This window comes from Schistocerca gregaria, chromosome 8, assembly GCF_023897955.1.
Source record: "Schistocerca gregaria isolate iqSchGreg1 chromosome 8, iqSchGreg1.2, whole genome shotgun sequence".
Classification (NCBI taxonomy): Eukaryota; Metazoa; Arthropoda; class Insecta; order Orthoptera; family Acrididae; genus Schistocerca; species Schistocerca gregaria.
In genome coordinates this window covers 73,662,102-73,679,213 of record NC_064927.1, presented here as the reverse complement: position 1 = coordinate 73,679,213, position 17,112 = coordinate 73,662,102, and the positions used below count along the sequence as shown (strand labels likewise).

The window sequence follows — 17,112 nt, the reverse complement described above, 5'->3', positions numbered from 1 at the left end:
GCTGATATGAAACTTCCTGGCAGACTCATTCTGGAAACATCCCCCGGGCTGTGTCTAAGCCATGTCTCCACAATATCCTTTCTTTCAGGAGTGCTAGTTCTGCAAGGCTGTGAGGACGGGGAGTGTGTCGTGCTTGGGTGGCTCAGTTGGCAGAGCACTTGCCCACGAAAGGCAAAGATCCCGAGTTCGAGTCTCGCTCCGGCACACAGTTTTAATCTGCCAGGAAGTTTGACATCAGCGCACACTCCGCTGCAGAGTGCGAATCTCATTCTGAACCCTGTATTGCAACCCACAGGAGAGAGCTACACTTTAATACCCACGAGCGCCGATTTTTCTCGCTTCGGCACACTGGTGGCCGTGACTGACTGATTTCGTATCGTCGGTTGCAGAGCCCGGCCTCGTGATGGAGGTGACGCCCGTGCTGAGGGACTCCCGGTCCCTGCGGCCCTTCAAGTCCAGCGAGGAGTACCTGTACGCCATGAAGGAGGACCTCGCCGAGTGGCTGCAGACGCTCTACCCGGAGCTCTGCATCAGCGTGCACAACTTCATGGACCGGCTCGACACGGGCGTCGCACTCTGCAAGGTAGGTCTGCTCACACTGACCACTCCCACCCTCCGCATCTTGTCGTAGCGGTGGGCTGTACTATAGGGAGGCTGTGGTGTCTACCTGGATGCCCCGCTTAATAGTGCTTCGTGAAACTTTGTAGCCAAGATGTGCATTCTGGATCTGCCCCCATACACTGTAAACTACTATGAAGCCCATGTCAGAGGGTACTTTCCATTGCACCAAACTTAGGGGTTTCTTATTGTCACATTCGCTTATGGTATTCGGGAAATATTGCTGCTTAAGTGCCTCTATGCTCTCTGTAGTTAGTCTGATCTTACGTTCGTGGCCCGTACCGAGACAGTAGGCATGGCTCTGAGCACTATGGGACTCAACTGCTGTGGTCATTAGTCCCCTAGAACTTAGAACTACTTAAACCTAACCAACCTAAGGACATCACACACATCCATGCCCGAGGCAGGATTCGAACCTGCGACCGTAGCAGTCGCACAGTTCCGGACTGCGCGCCTAGAACCGCGAGACCACCGCGGCCGGCCCGAGACAGTAGGGATAGTGCTATGGTATATGGGGTACGTAGATTCCTCATTTAAACTCAAAACTAGGATAGTTGGCGTCTATCTTCAAGCGTTAGGTAGTACAAGTTTTTCGGAATTTCTGTGACAGTCGTACGTGAGTGAGGGAAACGTCTGACCATTCATGGCGCTCTCCGTTATATCTTCAACGGAGGACAATTTGTCGATTAATTCCCATCCAAAATAATATACTACGCCTTTCTTACCGAGAAATCCTCAACACAGTCGCAAATTTCATACCTTTCATCAGCAGAAAAGCGTTTGCATGCTACGGAGTAAAATGCTTTTCGGAAATGTAGATATACCGTATCTCTTTGACTTCATTGAGCCACGGCTTTCAGAATGTCATGGAAGGGCCGGCCGCGGTGGCCGAGCGGTTGTAGGCGCTTCAGTCCCAAACCGCGCGACCGCTACGGTCGCAGGTTCGAATCCTGCATCGCGCATGGATGTGTGTGATGTCCTTAGGTTAGATAGGTTTAAGTAGTTCTAAGTTCTAGGGGACTGATGATCTCAGATGTTAAGTCCCATAGTGCTCAGAGCCATTTGAACCATTTTTGTCATGGGAGGAAAGAGCGAGTTGGCTTTCTTACGTCCGATGTTTTCGGAATCGGTGGTGGTTGGCATGGAGGAGATACCTTTGTTCGGGATATCTCATTACATATAAGTTCAGAATATGTTTTATGATTGTAGATCGGTTGGATACCAAAGATATTGTAGATCCGTGGATCACTTCTGCTGCCCTCTTGTAGACGAATGTGATCTATACTGTCTTCGAATTAACGGAAACAGTTTTCTGTTCGAGGCATCTACGGTATATTATTATTAAAAGAGGGCTAACTGAGCCACAGATTCTGTGCACAGTGAGGCAGGTTTTGCATGCGCCAGCGCTGCTTTGGTCACTTTCAGCTGTTCCTGCTGCTTCTCAACGCCAGTCGTCTTATGTGCGACAATTAAATTAGGACAATATTCCTTAACTTTCCTTTGTAAAAGAATATTTGAAAGCAGAGAGAAGTATTTCTCCTTAGCTTTTGTGCAGTTTGTTACGAGGGAAGCAGGCAACCTTACGTCACGTATCACTTGCGACAATCGGGCGCTTCTGGAGTGGCATTCGCGACATAAGAATTTGGTAAAGACAAGTGGGTGCTACGGGCTTTCACAGATAGCTATTAACCTTTAGGGTCGATGATGACCACTCTGAACTGACTATTTTTCAGCTAAGGAATAGGTGGTCGGAAAGGAAAACTTTGAGAGGCATGCGTTTTTGAATTAGCATTGCGCGTGACATAAGTGAGGTGATATAATTTGCGACAAAGCGTTCGCAGATAAAGATGTATAAGAATCAGTGAAAGAACTAGCAAACAACCGTGTACTCTAGGCTGAAGTTGTGCCGTAAAGACCTAAGTCGCACAGTCGTAGGAGTACAAAATTAACGCAAAATTACTGTGCACAGACATCGGATTGCCAACAATTGTCGCCAGCACAACATTATATGCTCCTTTCCTAACAACCATGCCGGGAAGATGGCCGACACAACTAAATTTAACGCTATTATAATTACAGGGTACTGACATGACGACGGCCTGGTGTCTGTGTCTCAGTAAAACTCAGTTACGTGTGCCTTGACCTACTGCCGCCGAGTGGCAGTGTAAACAAGAAAATACGTGGTGCAGAACGTGCACAATCGTTCTTGTCAATTGGAAGCAAGGCAAAAGATAGGGGGGGGGGGGGGAGGTAGGGGAGGGGGGACCGCACTATCGAGTGGAAAGGGACAGGGGGATACACGGTACATCACGACGTAAAAAGACGGCTGAGTGCAATTGCAAGTAAATAATAAGAAACTAAACAAAATAAAAATTATTCCATTAGGTAGGCGAAAGAAAAAGGGAAAACTTCGTAATAGGAGTTTCGACTTACAGCAACACACTGTCATCATGAGGTGTTCAAAATGCATTAGGCCTGAAAAGCGCTTGCCGCTTAAAACAGTTGCCGGAGGAGCAGACTGCGTTCATTTCTCGCCAGTTAGGGAAAGTTTCGCGGATTTCACGGAAGTCCCATTCTCACAAGCGGTAGATTGGACACGGCAGCGGCGGGGCGCTTGCGAACGCCTCGTCGCCCGCCTGACTGCATTCGCGGCGCCCGTTCCAGCGCGCCGGCGCTTAATTTCCGCCGCCGTCTGGCGCCGAAGCGCGGGCCAAGCAGAGTCGCGGCAGCCTGAAGTGCCAGCTGGGCTGGCGCAGGGTGTGTGCGCTGTGCGCGGCACCCACAGAGGGCGGTCTGCAGAAGCCTGTGTCGTCGGTACTTAGTACATCCGTAGGATCTGACATCGTCAGCTGAGGCAATGGTCTTGATCCCAGTACAGTGTAACAGTAACTAGATAATAACGGGTTTCGATTGACCAGCACTCACTATCCGATCTTTGGAAACAAGCAGAACAATATTTAAAAAACGTACATTTTTCTGAAACTATTTAAACATTAAAAATAGTAAAAAATTTACCACGCTTACCTTGTAATAGGTATCCAAGTACAATGTTAACCATTACAACGTCGTAACTAGGCGTGTTTCGTCAGTATACAAGACTGGTTACAGAATGCCGATTAGCGAATGAAAGCAGCAGGAGACTGATCGCTGCGCCTGCGTGCCCACGACCGACGTGGTTTTCAAGTACATTGAAAGGTATAGCTACCGTCCGATACAAGTGTTGTGTTGGCAGAAGAGCCAACACAGTGTTACAAGTGCAGGCCGAAATGCAAGCGTCTCAGCTCACGCAGGCTGGCGTGAGGAGGAAAGAACTATACTGACGTGAGGTCTGGAATATGACAAGGAATTAGAATTCAGAAAGCGGACGTAATTAGTTTGATACTTAACTTTAATCCATTAATGATGAAGGTCGCTCTTGTCGGGACATGAGTCACAATATTATCTGTTCAGAACACATACTAACTGAATATGGCGACTTGCTAGGTCGTAGCAAATGACGGAGCTGAAGGCTATGCTAAACTGTCGTCCCTGCAAATGAGAGCGTACGTAGTCAGTGAACCATTGCTTAGCAAAGTCGGCTGTACAACTGGGGCGAGTGCTAGGGAGTCTCTCTAGACTAGACCTGCCGTGTGGCGGCTCTCGGTCTGCAATCACTGATAGTGGCGACACGCGGGTCCGACGTATACTAACGGACCGCTGCCGATTTAAAGGCTACCGCCTAGCAAGTGATGTCTCTGTCGGTGACATCACAATAAGTTTCTGTTCTCATGTAATGCTGACAAAGTTTTATGAATTTTATATTTGTACTGCAATTATGAATCTCGTCTTCGATTCTGCACTTGTCTCTACAATTTTATAAGTGCCATGATAACCTTCCTTGCTTTATTGGATTCTGCAGAAACGTAGTAAGATCTGAGGCAACAGTGAACCAACGAGTTACTTTAGACGATAGGCTACAAGATGGCAAACCTACGTCTATAGCACTTCCAGATTTAGAGAAAGCGTTTGACAATCTTTGCTGGAACACATTCTGTCAAATTCTGAACGCAGAATGGATAATGTGCACAGCGAAAAGGTATTTACAGCTTGTATAGAAACCAGACAGCAGTTAAAAGAGTCGAAGGACACGAGAAGAAGTTGTAGTTGAGGCGACAGTGAGATAGGGTTGCAGCTTCTCCAAGCTTTTATTCAATCTTTACATTAAGGAGGCAGTAAACGAAACCGAGGAGGGATCTGAAAATGTAATTGAAGTTTAGGCCAAGAAATAAAAACTTTGAACATTCCCGACAACACTGTAATTGTGTAACACATAGCCATGAACTTTTGGGAGATCAGTTCAGTAGAATGGATAGTATTTCGCAAAGAGGTTGTAACATGAAGAGAAATAAAAGTTAAGAAAAGGTGACTGAATTTAGTCAAAAGATATCACATGAGGCTGAGAAAATGAGATTACGAAATGAGACACTAGAAGTAGTGGATGTGTTCTGCTGTTTACGCAGCAGAGAACTGCTGCGGCAGATGTCCAGAAGCAATAGCAAAGTGTCAGTAGCTACAACAGCATTTGCGAAAAACAAAAATATGTTAACATTGGATGTAAATTTAAATGTTAGTGTTTTCTTTAAGTACAGGACTACTATAAATGATTTATTCGTGTTTAGACTTGAATACATATAACTAATGCATGAATAGAACGGTAAGGTCACCAAATTTGCACAGAGAAAGGTGGCGTAGTGGCTAGCACACTGGACTCGCATTCGGGAGGACGACGGATCAATCCCGCGTTCGGCCATCCTGGTTTAGGTTTTCCGTGAATTCCCTAAATCGCTCCAGGCAAATGCCGGGATGGCTTCTTTAAAATGGTACGGCCGACTTCCTTCCCCGTCCTTCCCTAATCCGATGAGACCGATGGCCTCGCAGTTTGGTCTCTTCCCCCAACAACCCAACCCCAACCAAATTTCCATTGTGCCCATCTGCTGGCATTACGAGTGCAGTGCCTTGTCAAAATAGCGGCACTGGAAGAAAAGTTGTAGCGGGTTGGAGTTCAGAAGGGTTTCTGGAAAACAACAACAATGTATTCAGAGCTCTGTGTATTGGTATCAACAATTTTCGGACAGTGATTGTCTCTGTAAACAGAGAACTACTAGTCGATCAAGGTGCCAATTGAAATTGTGGAGGGAAAGTTTCATATGCAGTCCAAAAAAAAGGCACAGCCTATACAAGCCAGAAACTTTGAGTACTGCAGCAAACTGAGGAAGATTTTTGCGATGGTGGTTACATTTCAAACCCTACAGTCTGCAGCAAGTGCAACAGTTAGAAACTGGAGGTTGTGCCTAACGCCATCATAATGTAGGGAGCACATGAGGATGAACATTTCGCCTGCAATTTGATTATGAACTATGGCGAAACCTTCCATTTATAGGGAAATGTTAATCGCCAAAATGTGAGAGTGTGGGAGGCAGGGATAATCCTCATCAAATTGTGGATGAGATTCACCGAACAGTAAAGTTTTCTGTGTAGTGTCACAGAAGAAGATGTACGAGCTGTTTTTCTTCCGAGAGAAGACTATGATGGGTAGCTCTTACCTTGATATAGTGACTGCAGATTGCTAGAATATCGTCTTCCAAAAAGATGTGGGGAGTCCCTCATTGGAACATCGGTGTTCGCCTCTACCTAAACGACGAGCTTTTGCATCGCTGGATAGGGCGTAGTGGGGAAGGTGATATGGCTGTGTTCCCTAACCTGATGGCCTGTGATCTTTCCCTTTGGGGGTATAATAAGTACCGCGTTTACGTACTCCCATAGAACGACAGGAACAGTTCAGAGAATACATCAATGTTCCGTGATGAGCAGATGAGCACTGACGGATGATGTTGCATAAGCTATGGAACAAACTTGAATGGCGCTTGGACGTGAATCGTGTGATTAGAGGGACACTCATAGCACATTTGCAGAATGCAAAATGCAGTTTCGGTGAGTTTAAGATTCCATTCATGCATCTTTGATATTTGTGCTTGTAACACTTTGAAAACAAATGAATCATTTATAGTAGTAATGTATTTGTGTGTACGGAAGTGAAACGTGCACGATAAACAATTTAAACACGAAGACAACAGAAGGTTTTGAAATGTAGTGCTACAGAAAAACGTACAAAATTATGTGGGTAGATCGGATAACTGATAAAAGAGATAATGAATCAGATTGGGGGAAACACATTATGACATAACTGGAATAAAAGACGGCATCGGTTGATAGGACGTATTCTGAGGTGTGAAGAAATCGTCAGATTGTTAATTAAGGGAACTGGAATGCGAAAAACTGTAGAAAGATACCAAGGTTTGACTACGGTAAGCAGGCCCGCCCGGCTAGCCGCGCGGTCGGACGCGCTGCTTACCGAACGGGAAGGCGTGCCTGTCCCGCGCACGAACCTGCCCGGAGGATTAGTGTCGAGGTCCGGTGTGCCGGCCAGCCTGTGGATGGTTTCTAAGGCGGTTTTCCATCTGCCTCGGCGAATGCGGGCTGGTTCCCCTCATTCTGCCTCAGTTACACTATGTCGGGGATTGCTGCACAAACATTGTCTCTGCGTACGCGTACACCATAATTACTCTACCACGCAAACATTTTTGGGTTACACTCCCCCACTCGTGTGGTGTGAGATGTTCACGAGGGGGATCAACTGGGGCCGAACCGCACAGCAACCCTGCGTTCGGTGTGGGGCGGCGGTGGGGTGGGTGTACTGCTGCAGCCTGTTGTGGGGTTTTGAAGCACTGAGGGCTGCGGCGGGACGAAGCCTCTCCGTCGTTTGTAGGCCCCCCAGTTCAATGCACAATCCACACACACGCGGTAATCAGGTTTCAAGTGGATGTAGGCTGCAGTAGTTACCCAGAAATATGGAAACTTTCACAGGATAGACTGAGAGGAGAGCTGCATCACACAGTACTGAAGTCTGAGGACGACAACTACAACAATAACAACAACATATTCAGGGATAAATAAGCGGCACTCCCTCATATGTCGGGATACTTTTTTGATCCTACTGCGCAGAACTGCGGGGACAATGACAACGGTGAAAAAGATTTCTCTCCTGTAGTCTTTGTGCAGTTATCCAGGAGCTATGTGGGTCGCTCTGCCTGAACAGTGTCGGCGTTCCCTTAGCGGAGCGTCCCCCTCTGTCGGTGGCGGTGTACAGAGCGGGTCCGGGAACAGCCTCGGACAGAAACTGTCTCATCAGCTGTGGCGCATCGCTCCCACCGCCGTGCTCTGCGTCATCCGGCACAGCTCACTAGGCGCCGAGCTGCTTAGCCTGGCCGACCTTTCCCGAGTCGCGCCGAGCCTCGTGATTGTGCACATGGGAGTGCCGTGGTCGCCGCTCCTTTGTTGGTCCTCGGCTAATGTTTACAGCCGGAGATGGGCCAGTCTGACGCTTCGTGTGAGTTTCCAGCCAGCGAGCTGGCGAGCAGAGGCCACTCCACAGTAATTGCTGAAAGTGAAATGTCGTAATGCAGTATTAATTTCGGACCAGGAGGAACCACTGTTAGACCGGTTACTGCTGTTATAATGGCAGGTTATCAACATTTAAGTGAGTTTGAATGTGGTGTTACAGTCGGTGCACGAGCGATGGGACACACCATCTCAGAGGTAGCGATGAAATGGGAATTTTCCCGTACGACCATTTCACGAGTGTATCGTGAATATCAGGAATACGACGTCGCTGCGGCCTGAAAAAGATTTTCCAAGAACGGGACCAACGACGACTGAAGAGAATCGTTCAGCGTCGCGGAAGTGCAACCCTTCCGTAAGTTGCTGGAGATTTCTATGCTGGGACATCAACAAGTGTCAACGTACGAATCATTCAACGAAACATAATCGTTATGGGCTTTCGGAACCGAAGGCCCACTCGTGTACCGTTGACACAAAGCTTTAGGTCTCGCCTGGACCCGTCAACACCGACATAGGACTGTTGATGGCTTGAAACATGTTACCTGGTCGGAGGAGTCTCGTTTCAAATTGTAACCACCTGATGGAGTTGTAAGAATATGGAGTCATCCTCATGAATGCATGGACCCTGCATGTCAACAGGGGACTGTTCAAGCTGGTGGAGGCTCTGTAATGGCGTGGGGCGTGAGCAGTTGGAGTGATATGGGACCCCCGATACGTCTAGATTCTGTCCGATCTCCTGCACCCATTCATGTCCAGCGTGCATTGCGACGGACTTGGGCAATTCCAGCAGGACAATGCGACACCGCACACGTCCAGAATTACTAAAATGTGGCTCCAAGAACACTCTTCTAAGATTAAACAGTTCCGTTGGGCACCAAACTCACCTGACATGAACATTACTGACCATATCTGGTATGCCTTGCAACATGTTGTTCAGAAGAGACTGGACCCCCTCGTTCTGTTACGGATTTGTGGACAGGAATGCGGGATTCATGGTGTCAGTTCCCTCTAGACATTAGTCGAGTCAATGCCACGTCGTGTTTCGGCACTTCTGCGTGCTCGCGGGGGTCCTACACGATATTAGGCACATGTACCAGTTTCTTTGGCTCTTCTGTGTATATAGTATAAGTAATAAAAACAGCCACCAGTTACGGAAGGTGGTAGTCAAAAGCTCTTCACCTATATTTCAACCCATGCAAATGGGCCTTCTTCAGAAGTCCTATTACCTAGAAATATGTATATACAAATAAATTCAACTTTCAAAAATCAGGATTTTGTACAAATACAGAATGCTTACATTGGAGGGTATGACAGTATGCAATAAATATACGTCCTCTTTTTATCATAAATGCCAGCCTTCATGGCCGAGCGGTTCTAGGCGCTTCAGTCCCGAACCGCGAGGCTGCTACGGTCGCAGGTTCGAATCCTGCCTCGGGCACGGATGTGTGTGATGTCCTTAGGTTAGTTAGGTTTAAGTATTTCTAAGTTCTAGGGGACTGATGACCACAGATGTTAAGTCCCACAGTGCTCGGAGCTTAGAGCCATTTGTGCTTGTTGTGACGGTAGTGCCGTCCCGTACATGTGTCGCAGTACAGTTGTCTCAGACATGGATCCTGTATACCAGATGCGCCTTCTCCTGGTCTGTCGCCATTTTTATGCACTCCTACAATCTACGACAAAGGCCAAGGGGAAAAAACTACGAGAGCTAATAAACGCCTTACGACAAAACAGATTTCTTAGTCTCTAAACTGTCCGAGTTTGAGTTTTTTTAATAATAGCGGGACTTCGTGGGCATCCTGTATATTCGAGTGTTCTATTAGGCACTTCTGCCTCAACCTTTGAAGCAGAATCAGGATTTCACCATTGTAGTATTCGGAAGACCACAGCGGCTCCCCAACACATGTTGTTGTAACTTAAGGGTCTGGTGTCGGACTCGTGAGCGGGGCACGCAAGCAGCGGACGGCGAACGTGTTTGTGGACAGGCTGCGCGCCTCAGTGCCGTGGCAGCGTAGCTGAGTCACGTCTCAGCTGGTCGCGTCCGCGGAGCCTTTTCGCCCGGGCTCTCACCGTGCTTCCCATTAGCGAGTTGCGCAGTTCGATACGCACGTGGCAGGTGTTGACGTGTGCGCTAATGGAAAAGGCGGCAGCGAGCTAGTACTTTTATTCTGCTGCAACCATCCACACGAGATACAGGTGGCACCGGTAGGCCGCGCATACTTGCTCCTTAGTGCAGGATCTCTTCTCAATGTACTGCAGCCCAATTGAAGGTAAGTGACAGGTAGCGGGTCGGACTTGAGCCGCCAGCGATACACCAGCGGCAGCTGCAGACCATTGTCACTTTGTTTATATAGTTTCTGTATCCGTACAGTACAGTGTCCATCAGACATTGAAGAACACTGTATTCTGAAGATACAGACACTATATATCGTAACCATCAGTGATATATCCATGCCTCGACGGGCTACAGCGACGCTATAGTGTTTGTCTCGCTGTACGGGAGTCACGAATTGTACGACCATGAGGACTGTGAGCACATTTGGATCGGTCCTGGAGGCGTGCTCTGATAGCCGAACTGTCAAGGACACTGCTCGCTATAACCGGGAAATCTGGGTTCGAGTCCCGGCGTGTGTCGCAAACAGCTGGCGTCAATTCATAGTCGCAGCATCGAAAACTATTTGGTAATGAGTACTGGTACTGTCGGCTACCACTGTGTTGCTTCTTCCGCTGTGCAAAGCTTTGTACCTGCCAGTTGTGCAGGAAACCTTTCTGGATCCGGAAATTGCGTATATTTCGTGAAAAAAAACTTTTCTCTCATCTTTTTCAAACTTACGAACAGATATTTAGCGTTAAATCCAGCAAAGTCGTCGTCAAATATGCGGCGTCTAGGAAACCTGCTTTCTCAGATCGCTAGACAACAATTGAAACAAATCGTATTAAAGAGTTTTACTACAAAATGATAAAATACAATGATTATATTTGCGTTACACAGATGTGTCGCAAGCAAAGGGCGACAGATAAAATAAACAAGCCTCTTCAGTATAAACGATCCCCAAGTCGCTGTTATACGAGTGATTAATCATGAAGCTGCTCTTCGACTGCCCGCGACCAGTCGGGCGCGGCGCTTATGTCCTATTCAGACGGGGCGCCGCTACTGTTGCGTTGTCGTGCTGGAGAGAGGTCGGTCAGCGTGCGATTGGCTGACGGCTTCTTCGCAGCCCTCTCTGCTCTACCGTTCCCGACTGGCGTCCCGGCACTTGACTTTCCGCCGTAATATTTATCTCGCTTAGAGATACTACAGATAATCATACCGAATGCAATCGCTGAATTTTATGTGATTTCTTTTGGAGACATAAACTATATAAACTTCACATTTGTTAATGGTTTTCTTTACCAAAATTGCGAAAATACTGTTTTCTGTGGCTTGTATAAGTAAAACGCAAAGTGATCTCACCTTCGGAAACATGCTTGTCGAGCGATGTATTTTCGTAAAGAGAGAGAGAGAGAGAGAGAGAGAGAGAGAGAGAGAGAGAGAGAGAGAGAGAAGTGTACTTCCGCGAGTACAGTAGGTTTCTAGATACAGTATGATAAGTTTGAAGCTATTTCCCGGTTACGAAAATATCATCTCTTTAAAAGAAGAAGGATAATACATAGCTCCGGCCGTAATTACAATAAACAATGAGATATCTTATTTTCGTAGAGATACGATAGAGCTCTATATCACACAGCCCTCCAGGAGACTTCAAGGCGAATTTAAATCGCCCCTAAGAGCAGAAAGAGCTTATCGCTGAAACGTCGATATCTTGGACGTTAAACGTCATATGCCAAGTAATTCAAATCAAACTATAGCCGATCCAGATAACGCGGACACGTTACAGGTTCACATACTTTATGTGACGGTTTCTGTAAGAGGTTGTAGCAAACGGTGTTTTTCTTTATTGTAATACTGTTTACTTATCCTGGTTTTAAAGGGGAACGGCCTTACCGCAGTGGATACACCGGTTCCCGTGAGATCACCGAAGTTAAGCGCTGTCGGGCGTGGTCGGCACTTGGATGGGTGACCACCCATGCCGCCATACATTGTTGGCATTTTTCGGGGTGGAGTCAGCCTCGAGATGCCAACTGAGGAGCTACTCGACCGAATAGTAGCGGCTTCGGTCAAGAATACCATCATAACGACCGGGAGAGCGGTGTGCTGCCCCACGCCTCTCCTTTCCGCATCCTCGTCTGAGGATGACACGGCGGTCGGATGGTACCGGTAGCCCACTCGTGGCCTGCAGACGGAGTGCTTTTTTATCCAGGTGTTAAGGTGTTTAATGTTTTTCGTCGACCTTTGAAACTTGAATCGACGAGTTGAGAAGTCCGCAGCTTGTGGTCGTGCCGTAGCGTTCTCGCTTCCCGCGTCCGGGTTCCCGGGTTCAATTCCCGGCGGGGTCAGGGATTTTCTCTGCCTTGTGATGACTGGGTGTTGTGTGCTGTCCTTATGTTAGTTAGGTTTAAGTAGTTCTAAGTTCTAGGGGACTGATGACCATAGATGTTAAGTCCCATAGTGCTCAGAGCCATTTGAACCATTTGAGCCGACGTGTTGAGGAGGCAACAATTATTCGCAGCGTCTTACTGACTGTGATGGTGAACGTGGATCGAACCACGCGCGTGGTTAAATCTGTACGATTTAAAAATAAAATATCATTATAGCATTTCTTTAAGACATAAACCTGCCAGATGTCATGTGCGTCACAGTTAACAAGGATTAGGTTCAAATGGCTCTGATCACTATGGGACTTAACATCTGAGGTCATCAGTCCCCTAGAACTCAGAACTACTTAAACCTAACTAACCTAAGGACATCACACACATCCATGCCCGAGGCAGGATTCGAACCTGGGACCGTACGGTCGCGCGGTTCCAGACTGTAGGGCCTAGAACCGCTCAGCCACACTGGCCGTCCAAGGATTAGGATCTGAAAGTAATCACCATCTACAATTTTCGTCAGAATCTAAAACTTGTGAGGAACAACTACTGCAGAACTATTAACGAAAATATAGAAAGCTACAGGACCGTTTAATTGCAGTAAACGGAAATTACTCGCTTTTCTACTCTTAACGATGGCCGTTTTCTGCCGATACGGGTAACAGTATAAAACTTGTACGTGACAGCGTCAAACAAAGCATTACGTGCACAGTTGATAAGTCAGTCTCTGTCTCCCTGCAAACAGTAATTTTTTCCAAAAGTTTATTAGACGTTTATTTTATCTGGCAACCTTCCCTCCTTATAGCCGAGCAACGTGCTGGCTAGCCAGGGAGAAGCGCAGTGTTGTATGGTACCGGTGGTGACGCGGCCCGAGCTTTCACGGCTGCTTTTGGCGCGCAGGATGCGCCGATAGGGCTGTGGGACGTTGCGACACTTCCGCGCGAGCGGCTGGCCGGCCGGCCCGGCGTTTCGGCTGCCGCCGGCGCCGCTCCGCACCTACTTTACTTACTGGCCGGCTCCGTGCGCGGGTGACAGACCGGAGCGGCAGAGGAGTGCACGGGGTCCACATGCGGGTATCAGACAACTCGTCCCACGCAAACGCGGACTTCCTACAACTGTAGTGTGCAGCGAGGAAGTACAGAAAGGTCGCTACATAGGGAACGGGGAGAAACGATAGCCGCAGGAAGTATGGCAACTAGGACCAACATCCAGATGCAAGATATTTGCCGCCCACGGACTGTAAATGTTAAAAAATAGTGCCGTGTTGCTGTTGTCCGATTCGATGCGAGAGAACCTGGTGCAGGAACAAAGGCGACTCCGACAGGGCCGTTCAAATTAACGCGCCCGCCCTGGCGGCGGATCGCCGCCAACGACGGTGTCACATGCCGAGACACGTACGCGTGAGAGGGCGCGACGCCTCCCGAGAGAACACTTTACGTAATGCGTTTATATGACTGCACGTACTCATTTCCAGATTTCTCAGTTCACTTTCAACGGAAACAAAATGGCTAGAAATTGTGAACATTTGGGGGCCGTGCTTATTACGGAATACTGTACCCGCACCGTGGCGGCCGGTGCTGCAGCGTGCCTGTGCGGCCGCGCCACTCGGAGGTGAGGCGGTCGAAATGCTGACGGTGTCTGACACTTCCACTGGCGGTAGTTGCGAGGAGAGCTCGCAGTGTAAAGTTCGCCATACTGAGTTAAACTCCAAACCTCTGCGAGTGTCGCACGAAGTGAGACGTGTGATGCGCTTGATGGTGATCTGCCTGATGAGAACGTTAAGCCCTATTCGAGAAGAGCTGTCAGTGTGCCGGCACTGGGTGTCTCCCGGCGCCCACGAGAAATACGGGCCCCACAACGAACTTTTGTCATCACAAAAGTTGGCAGGCCTACCATACTACGCGAACGCTCGACTCCGTACAGGCCCCATGGGAAATCGATGTGTCAGTGAAAAGAAACCCAATGTAGGCCATAACTCCGTCGCGTGCTATCGAGAGCTTGCATGCAGTCAATTATTAAACTACTCCTAAACAGTCAGTCGCTCCCCGCCAGAGGCGACTGCTGGCGATCGTAAGACCTGTAGTGTCTCGTGTTACGGCGTACGTGCCGAGACGTGCCTTTGTCGTGGGTCTCCGGTACTCCCTTCTCTCATCGTCGTCAGACAACAGAAAGACAACGCTACACTGTACAAGTATCTGTTACTCTCACCTACACTGCACAAATACACGTGCGACAGAACGTAAACATACCAGCGAGAGAGGGGGCATACTCCCACTGGAAGTGGGAGATGTTCTTCTCGTCGTAGCTAATGCATTGAATATGTGCAAATTTTAGAACGATTGATAAATTCTTTTGCATGAACATCCCACACTCACAAGTTTAGCTGCTCTGGGATCGATCCACAGTCACAATATTGCTGCTCAACCCTGCATGTGCAATCGAACCAGTCGCTCTTGACTGACCGTCTATCGTTCTTGATCGACAGTCTGACTGTAATTAATATCTCGTATAATATGGGCGACTGCTCTTCATCATCATGATCATCTTCCTTTTCTTCTTCTTCCTTCTCCCTCCTCACCGTTTGGCCCACGATGCAGCGCCATCTGGCCCTTTTGGTCCTGTATCTCCACTTGCGGCGATCTTGTGCCTGGTCGTGCTGGAGACCAGCTACCTTGATGCCTGCGTGGAATGTATCCAGCCAAGGTAGCCACAGTCTCCCAGTAACTCATTCATCGATGACCTTTCATGTTGAGGATTTTTTATGCAACATCGACAGTAAGGCCGGCAACTGTACCGCCTTAACAAAAAGACTGAGTTAAAGTAAGCTGACAGCAGAAGCTCATCACTGCGAATATGGTTCAAATGGTTCTGAACACTATGGGACTTAACTTATGAGGTCATCAGTCCCCTAGAACTTAGAACTACTTAAGCCTAACTAACCTAAGGACATCACACACACTTACGCCCGAGGCAGGATTCGAACCTGCAACCCTAGCGGTCCTGCGGTTCCAGACTTTAGCGCCTATATCCGCTCGGCCATCCCGGCCGGCCACTGCGAATAATACAGTACTCTGAGATTTAATTATAGTCACGATTACATTACGTACAAGCATAGTTGTGGAGTGGTTTCATCACGAGTATCTTGTTCCTTTACCCAAATATAAGTTCTTAATTTAAAACAATATGCATATCTACAACGCGTTATTCTAACCAGACTGTTACAGTACTATTACCTGAACCAACTGGACTTAGAGCACAAACTTTAAATCTTTATAACCGACTCAGTGTTACGCTATCTAACGTTACTTATTTACCTCGTGCATACCGGTATTATTGCGGTAGAGTGTGTGCCCTTATTTTGCTGAGGTACATGCCGTTCACGGCTCCAGCTTTCTTGATCGTAGGTTTGAAGGATTGCTTGCTGACGAATAGCAGTGACATCGATCTTGCGCTTTCAGCTTCCATTGTCTCAGCGATGGGCAGGCACAGCTGGCGAAGGCATTAAAGAGCCGGGAACTATAAACTAATCTTGGGCAGAGATAGTCGAAGCGTAGGGTATACTACCCCAAGTCTCCTCTTCGTCCTAACAGGCCTTGGAAGGCCCAACGGTGCCGACCGGCCGCCGTGTCACTCAGCCCACAGGCGTCACTGGATGCGGATATGGAGGGGCATCTGGTCAGCATATCGCTCTCCCGACCGTATGTCAGTTTACGAGACCGGACCCGCTACTTCTCAGTCAAGCAGCTCCTCAGTTTTGCCTCACAGGGGCTGAATGCGCCACGCTTGCCAACAGCGCTCGGCGGACGGGATGGTCAGAGATCCAAGTGCTAGCCCAGCCCGACAGCGCTTAACTTCGGTGATCCGACGGAAACGGTGTTACCACTGCGGCAAGGCCGTTGGCTTCCTCTTCTTGCTGGTCAGCTATTGACGATGAAGTTTGAGGGATGAATGAATGTTTCCAGATTCCATTTTGATATTCATCGGATTAGCTTCATCTCGACTCCGTACATTTGAACCAAGCAAAATATTCCATTTACGCTAACCTTATGTTTTGCCAGAGAAGATGTTACTTGTTACCTTAGACTTTAGACACATCGAAAGATATGCCACTACATGGGCGGAAGCTTGAAGCATTCACAAAATGCTAAAGCACTTCGGTCTCCTCAGCAAGTGCGCTCTCCCTGCGGGCAGCCGTCACGGTCAGCACCAGACGGAGAAAGTCCGGTCACCAGAATGCGAACAGGGAGGCAACAGCCTGCTGACGCCGCCAGCAGCGACCGATCGGTAATTACTGGCCGTCAGCAGCCAAAGGCCGCTCCAGGGAGTCATAAACGCGTCGCCAAATCGGAGACAGCTTTTCAGCAAAACGGCGTAATGGACGCCGCAACCTTAAAATTACGGTGAGGACCGCGAGCGGAGCGCCGACGTGACTGAACGGCAAAAGTCCGCAGGCACCAGCTGCAGCTGCAGCCGGACTCCCGGATGTCTGGAGGGGCCGCCTGGCCGTCTTCCTACAGGTCGTTTCTCAAGTCGCGCGCACATACAGCGCGTGGGCAAAAATATGGAGACACAACGCCTGGCCATGTCTAA

At 48.4% G+C, this 17,112-nt stretch overlaps 1 protein-coding gene across 1 annotated transcript in view; it reads left to right on the top strand.

The window, feature by feature from the left end:
* Positions 1-17,112, top strand: part of LOC126284555 (GAS2-like protein pickled eggs) — a 789,773-nt gene that overhangs the window by 148,111 nt on the left and 624,550 nt on the right. Inside the window, exon 2 of the mRNA XM_049983557.1 lies at positions 390-583. Within this exon, the coding sequence (XP_049839514.1) occupies positions 404-583 (180 nt within the window). The 5' untranslated portion in view covers positions 390-403. The remainder of the gene's footprint in view (positions 1-389; positions 584-17,112) is intronic.